We start from the raw sequence: 20589 nt of genomic DNA, 5'->3' as shown, positions 1-20589 counted from the left end.
TCCGCCTCCGCGGGCGATCCGATCGATAGCGGTAAGAGCCTCCCCGGCAGCCTCATGGAGCCGCCAGCCCTCCGCCCTTCTCCAAGAGGATGCTGGAGCCTGGGGCTTGGCCAGGGATCAATGGAGCTGTTTGGGGCTGGACCCTGAGCCCGCTAGAGCCGCAGCATGAGGTTTTTCACCCAAAGGAAATAATAAATATATATTTTTATTGCAACATCAGTGCTGGGCTTTTCTTCGTTGCAGTCGCATGGCGCAGGGCTCCTTTGGGGCGGCTGCGGCTCAGGGCACATTCCCCATGCTCCAAACACCACCGGCGCCTATTAACGAGGTCAGCGATACCGAATGCTGAACCGCAGATTATCTGGCTGTTGACATCAATCGTAATCTCCCCGTGCTGCCTCCAAACAATTATGGGAAAGGCTTGGGTTTAACGATAAAATGACACTGGAGATGGGTTATTGGATTTCCGTGGATTTTCTGCAATCTGACGGCAGCAAGGGCTGAGCAGGGCCGGCGGAGCCGCGTGGGTGCGGGGCAGTGCCCAGCGAATTTAGGAACCACTATCAACATCAGCCCTAAGTCCAGGGGGTTCATCAAGCTCATCCCTCCTGCAGGCAGCACCTGCCTGGTGGCAGGCTCCCTCGCTGCAGGCAGGGAGCCTTTTCTTGGCCAAGCAGGCAGGACCAAGGCAACATCTGCCCAACCCTCAGGGGTCTGGGAGGGACATGGCTGTGGTGGGTGGGCAGCAGCCCCCAGCACAGCAGATTGCAGGCCCCGCATTAGGTACCCCCACCGGCCTTGTAGATTAAAGAATTATGAACTCCCGAAGTTTTGCAATATTAATGATTGTAGCCATCTGTTAATCTGGCAGCCAGCAATGAGATTGTTTTTTACTTCGTTTAGTCCAGTTATTAAAACAGACTATTTTTGGTTGGGCAGGCAGCTGGAAGAGTGCAACTCCTTTTTGTCCTAGGGTAGCTGTGCAATGACTCGCATCCCGTTCCTTACTGCTGTCCCCACGCTATTTCAGGCCAAGAGCAGGGAAAGAGGAGCTCCCCAGGCAGGAGCTGGCCTGCGGGCAGGGAAGGGGATGCTGTGTGCCACATAATACACAGGCCACTGCTACGCCAGGCAGGACCAAGGGATGTCATCTGAGGGTGGGGGACAGCAGCAGCAGAGTCAACAGCCCCCACCGCCCTGCAAAGCCGTCCCTGGGAAGCATGGGGTCTGTCCTCAGTGCCAGCTGCTAATTATGGCTCTCTTTGGGATGGTATTTTAGATAACTCAGTTCTCTGGTGCACACTCCCAAGAGATAAACTCATTTAGCAGGTTAATTAGTGTCCTTGGTAGAAATGGTACCAGCACTCTCCCAGCCCACCCAGCAGATGAGGCTGGGAAGCATAACACAGGCAGAGGCAGGGTGTTTGGGGATGGCCCTGTACCTCACCCCCGGCTCCACTGGAGCTGTGGCCATGAACTTGCTCACTGACACTTTTATCGTACAAATCCACTATTGCCCACATTGTTGAGACAGTAAAGCTGCCCACTTCACGCTTCAAGTTCTCCGTTTGGATGCGGAAAGATCTCAGCCTCATTGTCCAAGCATACCCTGTTGGGATGTGCATCGCCATTCCTCCCTTGAGCGGAGGTGGAAGAGTCACGCAGCTTTACCGGCAGCACTAGGCAGGGGGGTTGGTTTGTTCTTAAATACCGCACTGAGAACTCCCCACTCTGGCCTGTACACATTTAAGGTTTTTTAGCCATGTACTTCAGAAACCCTATCCATAATCAATGGTGATGCACATACTCAAAACAGGTCTGCTAACTGCTGACCACAACCAAGCAGCCCCGTGGCCCACAGGTACATTACGCTCCTGAGCTAGATGATTTTATTCCCATTCCAGACTTGAAGAACCTAAGACAGCTACACTATTTTCAAATGAAATTTTATTTTCAATACAGGCACTTACTTGCAAAGGTTCTATTTATCATTTGGCAGCATCAGCTGTACACACACTTGCTAGAACAGCAGAGTTCTGTTTGCTAAAATACAATATTTGGATGAGACAGGTCTAGCTGCCCATTTTCCTCTCCAAACTATGTATTTCAATTTTTAATGAGCTGTGTTTGTCTCAATTGTACCTGGAGCAAAGCAGACGAGATTAGCCTTCAATTTACCTTTGGGGTTATACTAGTCATCGTCTCAGGGTACTGGGAAGATGTTTTCTACTGTGGTTGATGGTAATGACCGTACCTGGCTATGAAACCCATGCCCAAAGTCAAGTGCCAATCTTCAGAGAAAGTCTTTTTCTCATACATAAAAGATTATATCATTATCTACAGTATAATCCCCACTATAAGGGCTGCTGTAATTCATTAAAATTCAGAAGTAGATAAATAATGAATAGACACACTATTTACTTACAGTAAATAAGCAGTTCCTAGCCTTTCCTTGTGATAGTAAATCCAGGTTCGAAGGAGTAACAAAACATCTGCCCTCACCTGCTCCCTCTCCCTCCTGTGCCCAGTCCTGCACCGGGCACCAAACAGGGCGACACTGAAGTCCATGCCCAGCCCAAGGTCAGTCCGATATTAGGGCTTACTTGGTTTTGCTGCTGTCTTTTTAGACCCACAACAAAGCGACAAAGCACCACGTAACACCCAATTGTTAGCACGCTCGGGGATTAACAAAATTTGGAGAGTTGAGGACAGAAGCCTCCAGGGCAGGCGGCTGCCTAAGCTCTCCGCAGAACTGGGAGAGCACCAGAGCGCACCACAGGCCAGACTGCAGGTCAGGAAAGGAAAGCTTTCACAGCAGGGCAAAGCAGAGAAAACAGAGACAGTGCCTATGAAGATTAGTGTTTGCAGCCTCCTTCCCGTTCTTTTTTCTCCCCCTCAGCCATACGAGGAACAGGGACCTTCTACCACTCAGGTAGATGAGAAAGGTTGTATTATTAGCAACATGAGAGAAACACCTCTTGTGGAAACTGGGATGAAACACCACAGTGCATCTTTAGGAGCACAGACCAGACCGAGACACCACGTGGCCAGCCCTGCCAACAGTCAGCAGAACCAGATTCCCGAGTGTCAGGGAACTTCACCGGCCTCCGCTTGTCCTGGCTGAACTTGGACAGCATGAGATAAAGGTGCGACAATTTAAAAAAAAAAAAACCAAACAAAAAAACAACCACAAAACCAAAACCCCAACCACAAACCAAACCAAAAGACCCACAAAAAACCCCAAACAGAACTGACAACATAACGACAGAATTTCTACAGTTTTACTTAACATTGGGTTGTTTAGATACATGTACAGTTTTGTAGAAAACTTGAATAATACCATAGAGCTTATTTAGGATAACAAAAGCTGCAAGAGCCACTGAAAGCCTTAAATGTGCAAAATACAGTTCATCACATATTAAGATTTTTTTTTTCCCCTGGCTGCCAAACCAAAGCAGACAGGTATCACAGCAGGGCAAAAAGAATATAAGCCAGGCTAGAAAGTATTTCTCTATTTCTACCTCCACAGTTCAAAAGTTAACTCTTAAACTTACCACTATAGTGAGGATTTGAGAAACCAAGAGAGCCATCAGCACCAGTCTAACAGTCACCTACTGTAGAAAATAAAAACAAAGCCCCACAACTTGAAAACCCTGAAAACTACATTTTTTTTTTTAATTTACAAACAAAACAAGCTATTTACTGCATTAGGCCTTCCTGAATCTGGTTTCTTGAAGCACGTAAGAAAGCTTCAATGTTCTTCAGCCTCAAGAGTGGTTTATCTTTTATAATTATACACTAAACAAAAAAGATGGTGTGCAAACAGCATTTTAATGCATACTGTTGTACACCTGTGGAGAGGCAGATCTCCCTTTTTAAAACTTTTGCTCTCTCAGCAGCTGTTCTGCTGCAGACATCTCGCCCACAGCGCATCTGTGCAACACAATGGAAGTAAAGACTTGTGGTGCTTTCCACGTCATCCGTATTTCTCTCACCTCATTCCCCCCCCATCAGCATCTCTCTGTAGACTGGCTTTTTTAAAAACTTAAACCCGCTACCTCTTTAAACAACTGCTTAATACATGGACCTGCAAGAAAGGAAATTTCCAAAACACATCTGCTGAAATACAGCCACTGTTTACCATCTTAACCTAGGATTTCATTTTTGGATTTGTCTGAAACCAGTTTTTAGCTGAATGTTTTTGGAGATGAGAACCAAAGCAGAACACAAGGGACTCCAGGAAGAGATTTCTCAGATTAAGACAAACTGGAAAATATTCCTGAAGATCTTGCCAAATTACAGTTTTTCAAAAATGTTTATGAACTTTGAGACTTCATGATGAGCTGTGGTACCAAGGGGCAGGTGCCTTAATCCCTGGGCAGAGAAAAAAAAAATTAGTTAGTATACTTCAGTAATTTTTGTAACAAGGTTATAATAAATGACATTGACATATATTTGATACATGATATATCAAATGATACATTTAAATATCTAACTGATAAGTAATATTGTTGTCATTGATATACTTTCTTGTTAAATTCTAAAATACAGAGATACTCACTGCATTGTGAAAGAAGTTGCAAAGATGCTTTGCCCATGGACACCTGAAAAACAGATAGAGATTCTTAATCCATTTTCTCATAGGGACACACCTGCCCCCAGTTTCAGCCACTCTGAGTTTTGCATTGATCAAAGCTTTCCAAGAAGGCTAATCCAACAATTCACTTCAACTTCCAAACGGAGATGATCTCAGCATCAGATGTACAGTAAAATAATTAAGATGAATATAGACCATAAGAAACAGGATTTCACCAGATTCTCTTGGGTCACTGCTGGAGCATACTGTAAAGCCTCACAAAACAAAAAAAAGACAGTTAATGGAATTGCAAATTTGTTAAATACAGCTTAGCTGTACACAACTGAGTGAAATTAGGTATTTTGTTTTCTCAACTACACACAGCAAAGGCTGGAGAGTAGAAACAAACAGAAGCCTGTCACAAAGAAGGTCAACTTACATGTCCATGATACCCACTTAAGACAGCTACTAAGTGAATTCTCAACATTACTCTGCTGCTGTCAGCTATGTGTGAATTAAAAGTGCCAGAGCACGCAATTACTCTGCCTTCCAGTCTACAACCACAGAGTCAATTCATTTTAAAACTATTATGTCAATACACTAAAGTCTATCGCTCTAAAGCCTATAATGCATTACTGCAGAACACAGGAGAGCAAGGATTATACTTACAAACAACTAGTGGTTTCAAAAGCGACATATCAGTGTTTTGTTATAATTTGTAATCTAAATAAAGTGCTCAGACTTTTTCAGAACTCTGTATTCCCCATCACTGAAGCTTTGTGCTGCTGCAGAGCAAGCGGTCTCTCTTCTTTTTAAGAGGATAAGAATGACAGGCACAAACTTAATGCTGTCCTCAGTTTGCATTACAGTGCATATATGTTCCCGAATCTTTAGTTTTTGGTGGGGATCTACTCCCTCACCACCACATGAAGCATTTCTTACAAGTTTAAAAGCAATGTTGATATCTGTACACCGATCGTATTCTTGCAGATACACAATAATATACATTTTGAGTGACTTTCAACTATTTTCTCTAAAGTTTTATGCAGTATTATGCCTCCTTAGAGTCCTGTAGCTACTTTGCTGTAGGTCCTAATTAACATTTTTTGTTTGTTGTTGATGACAATGATATTTAAGTAATAGAACTAGACTGTACCCTATGTAATCTGATGACAGGGTTGCCAAGAGCAGATAACACGTTTTTCATCACATTGGGCACTGGGGAGCAAGAAAGCCATTTGGTTGCAGCAGGTAACATAGAACAATTTCAAATCTACCCAAACCATTGTACTCAGTATCTTTATTTACCAGTTACCACTGCTAATAACAGGGAAGAATAAAAAACAAGAATGAATTAAGACTGTTAATTAAGAGAAAACTACCATCAGTGTTGCAACACATAATGGTTTTCTATTTGGCTACGATGAAGATTCACACTTACATATGCAGATTCTCTGTAATAATATTCAGAGTGAACAGGCCAATGGACTGCATCTTCTTATGTCTGCATGTCAGGAACAGGCAAAGGAATTCACCCACGTACTGGGGACCAAGGTTTTGCCACCTAAGCAATATAAAATCAGGAAACAGAACACAGCTGTTCAACAGGGACAACTTTCCTACTGATTCCTAGCATCTTATTTGCATTCCTGACTTACCCAAAGCACTGGGCTGGCTGGTTTCAAAGAGCTAAGGATTTTATCTCTGCTAAACATTACTGCTGCGGGACTGCTCTTACTGCTTCCATAAACAGACAGACTTCAGGCAGCAAGTGTTTACTCACAGTTTTAGCATTGTTGCTTTCTGACGATTTAGATCTCTCAAAATCAGGTTGACAGTGCCATGTAGAACATGTTCTTCATAGGAAAGATGCTCCAATAACAGCCTCAGAGCCCAAAAGTTATTCTAGGAAGGGACAAAATAAGACCAGTGATTTAACCTAATTCCCAATAATTTCTTAAAAAACAGAATAAAATTAAAGGTCAGCACAACTAAAGGGGAACAAAACCAAGTTACATGTGTCTAAAATCTCCAAACTGGTGCTATATAGATTTTAAATATCATTTGCTTTAATCCCTTAGAATAGAAATCAGTATCTAGGACTCACCCCAAAAGCCAGGGCTATCTCCAAGAAGGAAGTCAAGTATGGAAGATCACAAAAAAGCATCTGTTGTACTGCTTGCACTGCGAGAATAAGACAAGCCTCATGGTGCAACTACAGGAAGAGATATCAACAAGACGACACATATTTAAAAGCCCACTTTCCCACTACTTGTATATTGTATTCAGTCAAATCAGCACTAAGTTATACCATTCCAATCAGATAGGTTTGATGTCAGACATGACATCCACAAGAATCTTATGAAAACCGAACGAGGGGGAAATAGAACAGGTACTTCTATTTATATAGCATGTTTCACCTGGTGCTCTCCAAGTCCTCACAGAAACATGAAGTCTGACACCATCACAGAAGCAGAAGTAGAATTAAGTGGAAAAAAAACTCTGGCCTAGGAGTCACATATTTGGAGAGTAAGCTAAATGTAATTTCCTCAAAAGTAGTAAAAAAGAATAAGATAGCTCCTTAGATGTATTGACTGTATTTAATATAGAATACATTTCAAGCCATCTTTAAGCACATTCCACTACACTTGAAACCATCATTCAAAACAAGTTTAGAAATTCTGGGCTATTCCGAGTTTTGAGACGAATACATTGTCAAGTCTCAAAGGATAGTCTCCAGTTTGAATCAAACACCACAAGATTACCCTGTGTGCAGTTAAGACAGAATCAATTACTACCAACCCTCCCACTTTATAAATGCATAAATTTGGACAGTGACGAAGTAAGACTTGTCCCACGTTGAAGATGGTGACAGACCAGAACATACTCTAATAATTAGTTTTCCTGCCTTCAGATATCTGCTCTAGCCTTTAGACTGTGCTAAGAACAGTCTTATGCTGATTCCCCCCTCAAAAAATCTTCAAGCCCCCTCTTAAAAGCTTTTCATAATAATCCAACTGGTTTCAATACTACTGTATCTTCAAGCACAATAAAACAAATGGTAAATTTCCTTACTGCCATGTGCACACTTACATGAGGAGAGAAAATAGCAGGTGGTAAAGAAACATTAATTTTTGCCTTCAGTTCCTCCAAAAGGCCACCACTGGCAGCGAGCACTCCCTGCAACAGAACTAATGAGTCACAAGTAAAGAGGAAGGGTGTCCAGACACTCTACAACCATCAAACAGTGCCCAAGATGGTTCTTTAATGTGCTTTTACTTATTTTTTCAGCATTTTTACAGATGAGGTTGGCTGTTCAACATCATACTCAAGGAAAGTTGAGGCTCTACAGCACTTACCAAACCATATCACATAACCTCTTCATTTAGCAGACAGTTATTTCTGTTCTTGTGAAGAAAATACCCAGATACTGACTCTGTAGGACTATCTGAACACATTTTTCTTAAACTGTTTTCCTATCCATTTTGTTATCTGATCCAGCTCAACATTAAAAGGTATAGAATCAGTATTAGGCATTGAGCTGTAAGCAGAGTTAATCTGTTTACTGCTGTATTTAACACTCCTGTATCACAACATTCTGCAAAGTTGGCACATACCACAAGAGTATTTGATGAGGCACTGTAAAGTTAACCTTAGTATTTAGAAGAACAAGCCAATGCCCACATCAAATGAAGTCTCGTATAAAACGAGGCAACAGATTCTCTCATTTCACAGTATTGGTTCAGTTACCTTTTGGAAGTCAAGCGGTGGCTCTTTCAGGGATAGGGGATGTAGGTGCCCACTTTTTTCCAGCAAACTGCTACTACCCAAAATCATGATGAGGGAACTCCAGCATTTAGGCTGAAACACAGCAGAACATTTGTTTACAAAGTCAAACGCGTTCACAGAGGTGTGAAATATTCAGAAAGAAAAGGGTTCTGATAGTAAATCCTTGCATTAGAGAAGTAACTGGACAAAACAGGTAATATACAGGAACACTCGATGGGCCACAGAAACAGTTTTAATACAGACTCACATTCCTGTATAGCGACACATTGCTGTAAAGGAGTTTGAGCGCCTGCTTAATTAGAATACCATCTTTCAAGGGAGACCCTGCAAGAAGAAAAAAATCCAAAACACATCTTATATTCCCTGAATAACCATAGAGTGTGAACACAAACAAGGTATTAACTTAGTTACAGATATGTTTCTACAGAAACCTAACAAAAAGAGACAAATGAGTGTCTACAGCTATTTCACAATTTTTTGTAGGCTCTGAATAGAAAAACAACATCAACTGTAAAATGCTATTCCGGAGAGCTGCAGAGAACTGAATACAGTTTAGACTAAGCCATCACAGCAGGTGACCCACAACAAAGTCTTCGTTATGTACATTACACCACAGTACAGCACAATACACACTATCAGTATCTCATATGGCTAAGAATTCTACTAGTAGCTGAACATCTCCAAAATAAATCTTTCATTTCAGAATACACCTTGACAAGTAGCACGCACCAAGACAGGTGATCACAGTTATCAGTGGCGGAACTAATGACAGAATGTAATACACAAATCATGAAACCCTTTCCATCAGGAAACTTTTATTCTCAAGGTCAAGGCTGAGGCATACCATAATGCTAAGTTACACACTGCCATTGGTAATGCCATGATGTGATAGAGAGCTTTGTATTTTCTTTTAAGAGATTGCTTTCAGCAAAACAACTTCACAGCTGAAAAAGCTACCATTTTGTGTGAAGTGTACTAAACAAATTCATGCTCAAATATAAAGACATTCTTCCTGCCTAGTGTTATGTACCATGCTTTAGTCTGGACAATTTATTGTTGCGTTCAGAATCCCTCAGAATGTTGCCAGATTTAATGAAAAAGTAAAAATTGTAACTAAGTAAGGTTCTAAACATACGTAAGCAAGAAATCACACTTGCCAACTGTAATCCAGGGCCCAGAGTCTAGCATGTCCTTTCCAGTGGGGACACTGCCTGTTCTGAACATCTTCAGGTAGACCTCAAACTGAAAAGGCGTTATCCGGCAGGCAGTACAGCAGGCGAGGCTATTGACGGGAAACAGCAGCGAATGCGCAGCATCGAGGAAGTCTCCAGTTTTACACAAATAGAATGGGATTTTATCTCGAAGGTCTCTTAACCTGGAAAAGGGAAGAAATGAATATCTGATTTTCATTAACATGAAAGTTTTACAATATGTATGTATAGATCTGGTTATGCTTGACCACTAATAAGTTACATCCAATAAGGCAGAAGTTAGTTGCAATGCAGTATTACTTTCACTTAGCAAACAGCTGCCAAAATCCTACTGCTTTTCATTCTGCCGGTTTATTACACATTGAAGAAACGCAGACTGGGACACAATCTTAAGGCAAAGAAACAATTAAGAAAAAATTAAGAAAAACACATTTACCCTTTGGTATCATTGCATTTCACAGCTCTCAGGTAGCGAACAACTTCTTTATAGCTGGGGAAAAAAAGACGGTGAGTAGGAAGAGGAAGGAAGTGCAAAGCTATATACAGGTCAACCAAATATTTACTACAATTAATGACGCAGAACAGTAGATCTTCCCACACAAGACACATTGCACAATAGGGTAGAAATACAACTGGCAGAAAGAGACAGTTGGAAATAAGTTCCAAGAAGCTATCTACAGATTATCTCTGTACTCTGGCAAAACAAAACAGCAGGTTGCCTTTCAACTGAATTCTGTAAGTGGACTGTATTCTTTTGAATACAGACTTCTGAAGACCCAGAGACCAGAAAGCACTTTTTTTTGCCACCTTCCACCTAGTCAGCCTTTGATGAACAGAATTTGTTTTAAACATCAACATCTAAAACCTATTGGGTTTATGGAAACAAAGACATTATCCACTTCAACATTCTGTTATGGTCCCGAAGTGTTCAAAGGGCTTGATTCTACTTTGAAAGACTTCAAAAATGCTACTGGCCTTGTTGATAAGAAGTAATAGGCATGAATGGCTTCAAATGTGTCTTTGTTTTGTATGTTTCCCCATGATACAAAACTGCAGATGTTAGGAAAACACTATATTGCGGTCAATACCATGCAAAATGTAAAAGTTGAGTTCATAAAATGAAAAATCCAAAACAAGACCAAACCGATCTTACTTCTCTTTGTCTACCAATTTCTCCACTCGAGCCTCTATAACAGGGAGTGTTTCCCACAGAAATACTTTTCTTCCTTTCTGTGTTCTTTGACCGGTGATGTTCTGGCCTTTTAAAACAGTGGTCAGTAATCCATGGTCCCATGGCACAACGTTCAAGCTGGAAGTACAAAAATAAAGTCATTTTTAACCATGTTTTGTTTGTACACCACAATTTATTTCCCTTAAGTAACAGAAAGATTTACCAGTAAAACATTTTGAGGTTTACAGCTCAGTTCTGGGGGAAAAAAAAGAAAATAGGAAAAAAAAAAAAAAAAAAAGGAGAAAAGCTATATGGACAACAACTTCACCACAGCATCAAACAACAATTTTTCCTGTAAGGACAGGAGAAATACAAAGCAGCTATACTGAAATCTTCCTATAAAGTGCTCACACCTAACACTATCTGTGAAAGAACCATTCTATATAGCTGTTTTCAAATTAGGCAACTGTATAAAAATATATTCTGTAAACAAAAAACAAAGAACATACCTATTTGAGAAGCCAAAACAGTGACATGGAAGTGAGATGGACTGAAAAAAATTAACAAACTTTTCATACAAATTTTTTGGAAAGTCACACAATACCAGCATCCTCTGAAGTTGTGTTGTGATTCTGTTTTGAAAAGAAAAAAAAAAAAAGAAAAATCAAAATCTCTTAAAATCAGATTAATTACTATTAAGTTGTTGCAGTTTTTTTATCTTATGGGAAGCTATTCTACAGAAGTTTTGTGGTTTTTTTGGTTAAATGTCAGACAGTTTCGATCTATATTTAAATTTGTGCTTTAAGACTCTTAGTGAATAACGGTATTGCTCTTTTGTCATTATTTTTGAACACCAGTGAAATGAAGGTTCTGTAGTCTTAAGTTTTCAAACAAAGATCCCCAGTGAGCATATGCGAGAAACACTGCAGCAACATATGATGAACTTGACAAGCAACCTGATCAACCTGAGCTTCTGGCAGCTTCACAGCTAGTGAAACCATTTTTGTCTTAACTGAAACCTGGAGATAACACACTGACACATAGAAGAGTTTACTCCTTTAAAATTGGGGGAGGGAGGCAAAAAGTTCTTTTTCCTGTTCTTTTAAAGTAAGAAATTAAAAAAAATCAAGAATAGTAATTTAAAATGAAAACTGATACAGGATTTAGGTTATACCTGCCACTAGTTTCAAATAAGAGGTGAGCATATATAATTGTTTTTGAGCGCTCCTTGAAAAAGTTAATTCTTAATTCATTAACCTTCTGTTGCAAGTGAATTTCGGGTTAAAGGTGAAATATAAAGCTAAAATGAGAAATGAATTAAGCCAAGTGAGCTAGATGACCTCATTCATCAGCCCCTGGGGGAACTTTACTATGTTACATCCCTGACTACTCCATCCCAGTGGAGTACTACAAGGCTGCTGTTTTGATCTTTAACAGACACTATTTACTCTTTGGCTTAATAACCACAAGTAGCTACCTGACACCACCTTCTGGTCTGGCCTTACAGAACACTCCTAGACTACAGTTGAAAAGTAATCCATCTTCTTGGCTTTGAGTTCCCCATTGAGTTATTCTCCTTCGAGGCAACAAAGAAGGGTTTGAACACTTATGTGGCTCTAAATAAGACAGGTATTGCCCTTGCCCTTCACAGAAAGGAACTAATATTCAAAAGAACTTCTGAAAATCCTGATTTGTGGAGTACAGCTGTAGAACCTGATAGCATGCTGAGGTCCCTGCTCATTAGGTTGACCAGTGCATGTTATTGTTTGTATTCTTCTGCCTGTCCCTACCCATCTGCAGTCTACATGCAGGCAGCAGCAGGCTACCCTTGCTCCGCTCAAACAATACCTAAGCCAGTACAGTGGGGTCGTGTTCCCTGATAAGGAGTTCCTGATGCTACAGAACCATAAGATTATATACCTGTGCAAGTTTACTTTTGGCTTTTAAGAGCTAAAGCATTCACTTTTTTCCTTTATGCCTTTGAATAGAAGTCATCTGAAATGCATATTAAATGCAAGCAGAAAGTTTGCAGCCAGCAACCAACCCACTTCCACCTCATCATATGATAAGACAGCCTTACCTTTGCAACAGACAAGGGACAGCAATCTTTAATGAAGCAGTATGACCAAGGTTCTGCCAGCTTCTAAGAGGGGAGGAAAAAAGCACTAATTAATGTTTGGCTTGTTTTCCTGCCTTTTCCCCTTCTCTATACTCAACTGTTTAAGATGACACTTTTTTTTTTTAAAAAGCATTGGGAGCAATCATGCTAATAAAAGTTTTTCCAAACTGATAAAACAAGTGCAAAGCGTGTAAAACACATTCTAGAACTAACACTGTTTTACAGCAGTACCTAACCAACTGCAGCATACCTCCTCCCCAACCCAAGCAGAACCAAACCTTCTGACCTGCTGTATTAGACCATCATGGGCACATCTTTGCTTTTACAGGGCCCCTGAAGGGCTGTATACCATCATCCCATGAGGGCCAAACCACACCCCATGTAACTACAGTGAATGCTGTGGGACTCACAATAAGCGTACAAAGAGAGACCTACCCAAATAACGTATCCAGCTCGCTCCTTGCAAACCTTGAAAGTTCCTCAGAAAGAATTGCAGAGGAGCTGCTGTGTCTGGCCTGTCAAACCAACCCAGACCACATTTACTTCTCCTTTATAAAAAGCCTTGAATTTAAGCCCCAAAATATTTAGGTTTTGCAAAGCAAAGCTCTGTGACCTTGCTCAAGCCAGACAGTAATCTAGCATGAAACAGCCATGATATAAACAAGAAAATAAACAGCACAAGTAGTAAAGACTGAAGTATTTAAGCTCTGTTTTTATTTATTTATTTATTATGCAGTCCTCCCAGCTGGTAGGTCAGCCTCCAGACTTATGGGAGGCATCTGAAACTTATTACCCAAGGAACATCACATCCTCCCTTCCTTCCAGTTCAGAAGCAATATTTCTTCACACAATGCAGCTTGTGCACCCTCCACTCAGCAAAGCTTCCCTGCCCCTCTACCTTCTCCTGGGGAATTAACCTTACCGGCCACCATCTGCTGCCTGTCACCCTCCCTCCACCCAGTTCCCATCTCAAATTCCTTCCTCTTGTTGGAGACCATCTCCCCTCCTCATGACTCAATCCCACTTAACTTCTTCCTCTCACATCCAACCTTTAACCTTCTCTTTTCCCCCAAATCCCTCCCCATAACCAATCTCATTGCTCCCTCAGGTGTACTAATTTTCCTCTCACTGTGCTGCAGCCAAGGCTGTGATCTTTACACTGTCCTTACTCTTAATAAATGGAAAACCAGAACTCTCTCACTTAGTCTCCTCCCTTTGAGAAGCAAATGAAGGTTACACACTAGATGTGGAACTGGATACTTACAAAGCAGGGTCTTTATGAAGTGCTATCTCTTTAGCTGCTCCCAGAAACATGACAGCAGCAGCTTTAGGACTCTCTCTTTCTGCCTGATTTAAAAATCTTGTTACCAGCGCAAAAACTCCAGAATACCTAAGAAAGTTAAGTAGTCTATAAGATAAAGCATCTGCAATGATGTACTTTGTAAACAAATGGCAATTATAATCATTCTACAGCTTGAGAGAAAACTGACTTACTGTTCCTTGAAAAGCGTCTATAACATAATGAAAAGGTATTTGCACAACCATTACTTTAAGCATTTTAAAGGCACATACCGTTGAGTAAAAGCTGAACCCCATCCTAAAAACCAAATTAGTAAAAATACGGGCTTTACTTTCCTGCTTTCCCAGATTATAATAATGAGGGATATTATCAAGTGTCTTAGTACAGCATAACAGATGTATTTCAGATGTATTTAGAGATGTATTTAAGGGGGTGTTTAAACTACATCCAAGCACAATTTAACAGCTCACTGGCCAAGTAAGTTCTCTCAACTATGTTCCTGCTATATCAGGTGCCATGATTCTGATTATCACTTGACTAAAGGAAATCAAGCCCACACTGGCCAGTGCGTACTGCTAGTAGCCGAATTCTGTTGTCACTTACTTGTATACAACCTCCATGTTGCGTGATCTGCAGATATTGCACTGCCCAGGAGGCAATTTTGGAAGGCAAAAGCATTCATGTTGTGTGGGAGGCGCTCTTTCTCCAATCAGATACTTATTATATTCCACAGAAAGTTCCTGGATAAATTTTATTAGAAGACTTCCTAAGAGAGAAGACAGATGTGAAACTGTTAGTGCAATTTTTAATTTTTTCAAAACTAAAAGAAACAGACAATCATAAGTACCCCACGTAAAATATTTAGCAAGTTACTTGCACCCAATCTTATTGGCCAGGCTTTGTTGCTTCTTCCAGAGGGAGGACAGCAGGAAAGCACACAAACTGGACCTGCAGACCTGTGTCTGGTCTGAGTACGGCCCAGAAAGAGAGTAGCAACAGTAAGCTGCTACCTTAAAAATTCACCAAGCCTTCGCAAGGAGAGCTGTGGACCAGGCAATCCATCCATCAAGCCACAGACTGAGTAGCCATGGTGAGCCACAGGTCTCCTAGGACAGTATGAGAGCGTAACGCTTACCACCATGCCGAAGATCTGCATCTATATCTGTGAGCTCCAAATTGAACATTACAAGAACACCAGCCAAGGCAAAGTCACGCTGGTCCTTCCAGAATTTGCTTTTGTTGTGTGCATTGCAGTGACAAAGGGAAGGGGTTGTCCAATTCTGGCACTATTTCATAAAACATGAAAAACAGAGGAAGGTTTGGTTTTGTTTTTCTTTTTTTTTCCTCCAGTTGAGTAAACCAAAAGTTAGCTCCTCTGAGTGAAGGACTACAATTCATTTTATCCTTTACACACTTAGGCAAAGCCACAGTGAAGTATTTCGACAGTCAGGGCAAAAGGCCAATACAGCAATAACTCAATATCATGGTTAACAAAAAAAAAAAAGTGCCCATAGTAATTTACCGCCATTCCCGAATACCTTACAGAGACACTTGCGGCTGGCACCCTCCCCACTGTAAACTGCTAAGAGAGCATTGTCTTTGCATGCTCACCCCAACTTTGCTCACTATTCAAAGTTTTCTGAATTCTAAGAAAAACCCAAACAAACCCCACACACCCAATTCTCCCAACTCACCCACTCTAGGTCTAAAAGTCTGACATTTCTCTAGTGCAGTGAGAAGCAGTCTGATTTAGTAATTTGATTCCATGAAATATATGGTGTGCCTAAAGCAAACAGGAGGTACATTTGCTTGTATCAAGTGAACACCTACTCCAACAACTGACTGGACTACTAGAAACAAACCCAGACAGCAACCACATTTTTAGTAGCATTGTGAAGCAGACAGATACCAATATTTAGGAGAACTGTTAAAATAATAAAGTTTCATGTATCATTTATTCTTTTAGTGTGCTTAAGAATTATTTCTTTTTAAAAGACTGTTGAGTAATTTAGTTCCCTCAAAGTTGTGCATTTCTTGATTACAGCTCTTCTTACCTCAGAAGCTAGTTTATCACAAATATAGCAGTAGCACTGATTACAAATATCAGCGTTTTTCCCAAGGGGTGAGCACGTATCACATTCCATTCGCCTACAGAGTTGAAAAACAGAACGTTATTTATGGAACAAGTTACATGCTTTTCCAACTCTGTTTCTGCTTTCAGATGTTAAAAAGGTGGCTTGTCAAGACGGACTAAATGTGGAAAATATAACCCACATATTAACCTCCACATCACTGAACATACTCAAACGGGTGTATTGTACAGTCATATCTTGCATGAGGCATCACTTTTGCTTGTTTACAGAAAGTAACCATTAGTTCACATTCCTCATCCACAACTTCAGATTTCTCCTCTTCCGGGGCAGACTTCTCTGTAGAAAAGAGAATGTGCAGTGTAAATCAGCGTAAAGGTAACTATAGCTTCATCAAAATTCCACCAGCTATTGACATTTATTTTTTAAAAACACTTTAAGGCACAAATTTTCTTATGATTTCATATGGTGCTAATAAGAATGGTCCAGTGGCCTGAGAGAAAAAACTTCCACACGCTATCAAAACAGAGCTGATTTAACCAAAAAGGATCCAATCGACATTGAAAAGGCCCAGTCCCAGCTAACTTTGTAATATTTTGAAACTAACAGCACTATCCTTTAAGGTAATTAGTATCATCAAAGAAATGCCCAAAGTGATGGAACAACGGCAGTTTCTCCTGGTTTTATCAATTTTTGAAGTACTTTGTTTTCCTAGCAGCAGAAAGACACATTTCAAACATAATATTTCACATAACATTTTACTTCAGTTCATTTCAAAAGTTCTTTACAGAACTTCATTGACAACAAGAGCACAGTACTTACCCAACGGGTCTACTAACAGAACTGAATTCCCAGGGGTGCCCTCAGCTTCATCATCGCTGATCAGGATTATGCTCTGGTCTTCCTCTTCTCTTTTTGATGGCCCCATGGTTATTGAACTCCAAAGGAAAGGAACTACTTGGCAGCTAACAGGACACAAGGATAATTCCCACTTTGAAGGTCCTTTCGTCAGGAAGGGAAGAAAAAGACTTCTTCAGGATATAAACTCTTCATCTATGTTGAGTAAGTTATGCTAGGGACAGAAACGTTCAACCTTTACTGCAGTCAGCAGCTCAAAAAACATTGCAGTTTCCATCCAGAGCTCAGAGCACCCTGAAAACACGGAGGAAGGAATAGAAGGAAAAAAAAAGAAAAAAAAGGAAAAAAAGACGAAAAAAAGGATGAGAGCTGGCATTCCTGTGGCGGGACCAGCCTTGAAAGATCTATCTAATGATAACAACTATTGTTATTCACAACAATTTAGCTGCCCCGGCAGACTGCCTGCTCAAGGTCCAGAGATACCCAGTGCGGACCCGCCTGCTCTCCCTCCCCTCACTCTCCCAGTTCCCCCACCCCAAACAAGCGGACCCCCACCTCACCCCGCCCCGCCCCGCCGCCCCATAACCCCGCCTCGGCCCTCACGCAACAGCCCCTCGCCCCCTCCCCTCCCCCACCGTCCCAACTGCCCCCCAACCGACTGGATTCTCCCCCTTCCCACCCCAAGCCCCACGCTGCCCCCCCCCCCAACTGCCTGCTCCTGCCCCCCGCCTCCTAGTCGGCCCCAACCCACTCCCCAACCCACCGCCCCCCGCCTGCTTCCCCTCGCCCCGCAACTCGCTCCCATCTCGACCTCCCCCCCAATTCCTGCCCATTTTCCTCGGGCGCCCCCCCTCACCGTACGACCCCCAGCCCCGCTCCCGCCCCGGTGGGCCCGAACCGCTCCCGCCGCCTTCCAGCCGCTCAACCCCGCCACTCTTTGAACGAACAAGTGCTTCCGAGGTGGCGACCCCGGAAGGGGTCCGCGCGGTGACGCTACCCCCGCTACTTCCGCCCTGGCAGCGGGGTGGCAGAGCTGCGGTGGGGCCGCCATATTTGGTGAGGGCAGGAGCAGTGCGCCTCACGCCTGCGGGGCGCAGGGCCTGGTGCGGGCTCGCCTCCCTCTCCAAGGGGGCTCCTACAGTGTTTCAATAAACCCTTCATCCTCCACAGGCTGTAGAATGAAATCGGCGTCAGTGCAGGGTGCTGCGGGCCCTCTTGAGGCATGAGGCCCTGCAGGAGGGGAAATGGAGGTCATCTTCCACACTTCATGGCAGCGCAGCCCCATTGCGTCTCTTGTGGCCTTTTGGGGGGCGTCTCGGTGGCCCAAGCTCCACAGGCAGCAACCTGCACACACCCCCGGCTATGTGGCCCCAGATGCCTCCCCACAGCTGGGAGAGTTGCTTCCCTTCCAGTCGGGTTGGGGCATGCTCGTCCCAAGCCACCGTGGCCAGAACAGCAGCTGCTGGCAGTGAAAATGGTTTAACTGCATGTGGTCATCCCTAACGACCAGCAGTTCTGTCACGACAGGCTTTTCCTGCTGCAAACCCAGCAGGAGATGAGCAAGGAAAAGGCCACATCCAGCGACATTCAGGGTTCCTCCAGTAACACTAGATGGTACCAGAGCTCCACACAGGCCTCAGACAGGACCCGGACGGACAGAAGGTACCTCAAAAATGGAAATTCTGAAACATGGAAAGCTGAAGATGTAAAGCTGCAAGACATTAATGTGCTGTTGGCAAAGTAATCGCTTCTTCTATGGGAAAAAGTGGACAGGGGAGCTGTGAATAAAATAAGGACATTTTTCTGGTGTTCAGGGCAACAAGTGTAACATAGGATTTGTGGCAAAGTGAAGGTGTTACAGCGCCTGGTAGGGAAGCATTTGAAGACTAATTCTCAGGGAATTTTTCATTACTAGTAATTAGTTAATAGTTAAGGAAAAACTAGGAAGCATTTTAACTTAAGCAGAAATTGCCATTAAATCATAACAATGAGGTACATTCCTGGTATTGTTAGTACTAGGAGCTATCGAAACAGCACTCAGAATATGATCACCTTTTTCTGTAAGAGGCTGCACACATTGCAATGCGCCGCCTGAAACATTCATGCGTTCAAAAAAAAAGTCTTCCTGCAAATGAATATTTATTCCATGAATAATCTTTAACGTCTTCATAGCTTTCAACACATTTGGGCAAAATGTTTCAAGTTTCTGTGCTTACAATGAAAAATCAAAACCTGACACCTAATAGGTGACCTGATTTCAGCTGTATGGAGCACTTTCAGTAGAGACATCATTTCCTTCATACAGTTGCCTCTGTAGCATGACAGCATTTTAGCAGCCTCGAGTAACTCAACACAGCAATTTAGGTGATGAAATGAAGTATTGAGATAGCAGGGAGAAATAATAAAGGCAGAACTGGCACTTGGCCAGAATAATTTTTCTAAAACTCCACTCTCATGCAGAAGTCCTACAAGATGATCTTATGGCTAAATATGGTCAGGACTTCAGTGCTGCGCCTCATCCAAAACACAGTAACGCTGGTGTTTCCTCTCCTTCCAGATGAAGAGTTGGCGTCGGTGTCCTATTTTTAGTGGTGTGGGTGTAAAATATGTTGGTTAAATTTCACATCGCCTGAGCTCAGTCTGCTCTGCCATGTCGGGTTTCGTGCCCAGACCTAGCAAAGCTCAAGGTCTGGGGTTGACATCATAGGCTCCTGCTTCATGGTCTTTGTCTTGTAGGTCAGTGCCTTTTGCATTTGGGGTGAAGAGACAGCTCTCCTGCTCCTTGAGCCCATAAGTCAAACGCAACACCCTCTCCTGAGCCACAAGGTGTGTGAAGTAAAAAGAGAAAGAGCTTCCAGTGAACTCCCACAGTCACAGTGAGAGGACCAGGAGTAGGCTGGTGTTCAATCCATTTCAATGGCCAGCAAGAGCTGGTCCATAAAGTGCTAGAAATGTCTCAAAACACACCTGGAAATGAAGACAGATTCTTCTGCTCATGTTTCAGCATGAGAGCAACAGCTTTCCCATCACCTCACAGCACAGACTGCTCTGCCATGCGCTTGCCTCTGCCCCTTTCTGTGTGAAGGGTGCGGGAACTCTACTGCTGCTTGCTGGGGCTTGGCGCAGCACAGGGTCGTGTTTGTCAGCTGCCTAGAATGGGACCAGAGATTTGGGAATAAAGAAGATGAAGGTATATTTGGGAATATCTGGCAACCTCAAAATAAAGAAGTGGCATATAGACAATAATTAGCTGCAGTCTGGAAGGTGAAACATTAAGGAAGGAATACGCAATGCCATGCATCAGTAAAGCTGCTCCCAGCTGTTGGGACTGTGCCCATCATTTCCCCACAGAGCCCTGCCATACTCTCAGTTTATTTTACAGGGGAGAGGTGTGGAAGGGTCCCAAACTGGACCCACATTGGTGCTTCCAGGAGGCCTGACAAGGAGCAGTCTGGACACCAACTGAAGATACAGA

General features: G+C 42.5%; 1 protein-coding gene across 5 annotated transcripts; it reads right to left on the bottom strand.

The window, feature by feature from the left end:
* Positions 1–3267: 3267 nt before the first annotated feature.
* Positions 3268–20100, bottom strand: LOC104015134 (uncharacterized). Of its 5 annotated transcripts, XM_087732219.1 has the most exons (21): positions 17971–18045; positions 17350–17408; positions 17079–17258; positions 16469–16595; positions 16221–16314; positions 15302–15452; positions 14770–14932; positions 14131–14256; positions 12828–12890; positions 11257–11379; positions 10730–10885; positions 10013–10066; positions 9523–9740; positions 8613–8689; positions 8327–8437; positions 7670–7756; positions 6684–6791; positions 6360–6481; positions 6018–6140; positions 4562–4604; positions 3268–4374 (listed from the first exon to the last, which is right to left on the bottom strand). In XM_087732219.1, the coding sequence occupies exons 3-21, from the start codon at positions 17182–17184 to the stop codon at positions 4297–4299; spliced, it is 2130 nt and encodes a 709-aa protein (XP_087588345.1). In that variant the 5' UTR covers positions 17185–17258; positions 17350–17408; positions 17971–18045; the 3' UTR covers positions 3268–4296. The 5 variants fall into 5 exon arrangements, with proteins under 5 accessions (XP_087588345.1, XP_087588342.1, XP_087588344.1 ...); XM_087732216.1 differs by lacking the exons at positions 17350–17408; positions 17971–18045 and adding an exon at positions 20082–20100; XM_087732218.1 differs by lacking the exon at positions 17971–18045 and adding an exon at positions 18062–18086 and having other exon boundaries at positions 17079–17408.
* Between the last annotated feature and the right edge of the window lie 489 nt (positions 20101–20589).

This window comes from Nipponia nippon, unplaced genomic scaffold (genome assembly GCF_047370975.1).
Source record: "Nipponia nippon isolate SJK-2023a ecotype South Korea unplaced genomic scaffold, ASM4737097v1 scaffold_5, whole genome shotgun sequence".
NCBI classification, from domain to species: Eukaryota; Metazoa; Chordata; class Aves; order Pelecaniformes; family Threskiornithidae; genus Nipponia; species Nipponia nippon.
The sequence above is the reverse complement of the archived record's forward strand: the minus strand, read 5'-3'. Positions and strand labels throughout refer to the sequence as shown.

Excerpts from the sequence above, each read along its gene's own strand:
- LOC104015134 (XM_087732216.1), bottom strand. The coding sequence starts at position 17,184 with ATGGGGCCATCAAAAAGAGAAGAGGAAGACCAGAGCATAATCCTGATC. Across the intron at positions 8,690-9,522 it reads TGGGCCCTGGATTACAGTTG|GGTCTCCCTTGAAAGATGGT; the intron begins GCAAGTGTGATT and ends TTCTTCTTGCAG. Across the intron at positions 8,438-8,612 it reads ATGTGTCGCTATACAGGAAT|CCTAAATGCTGGAGTTCCCT; the intron begins GTGAGTCTGTAT and ends GCTGTGTTTCAG.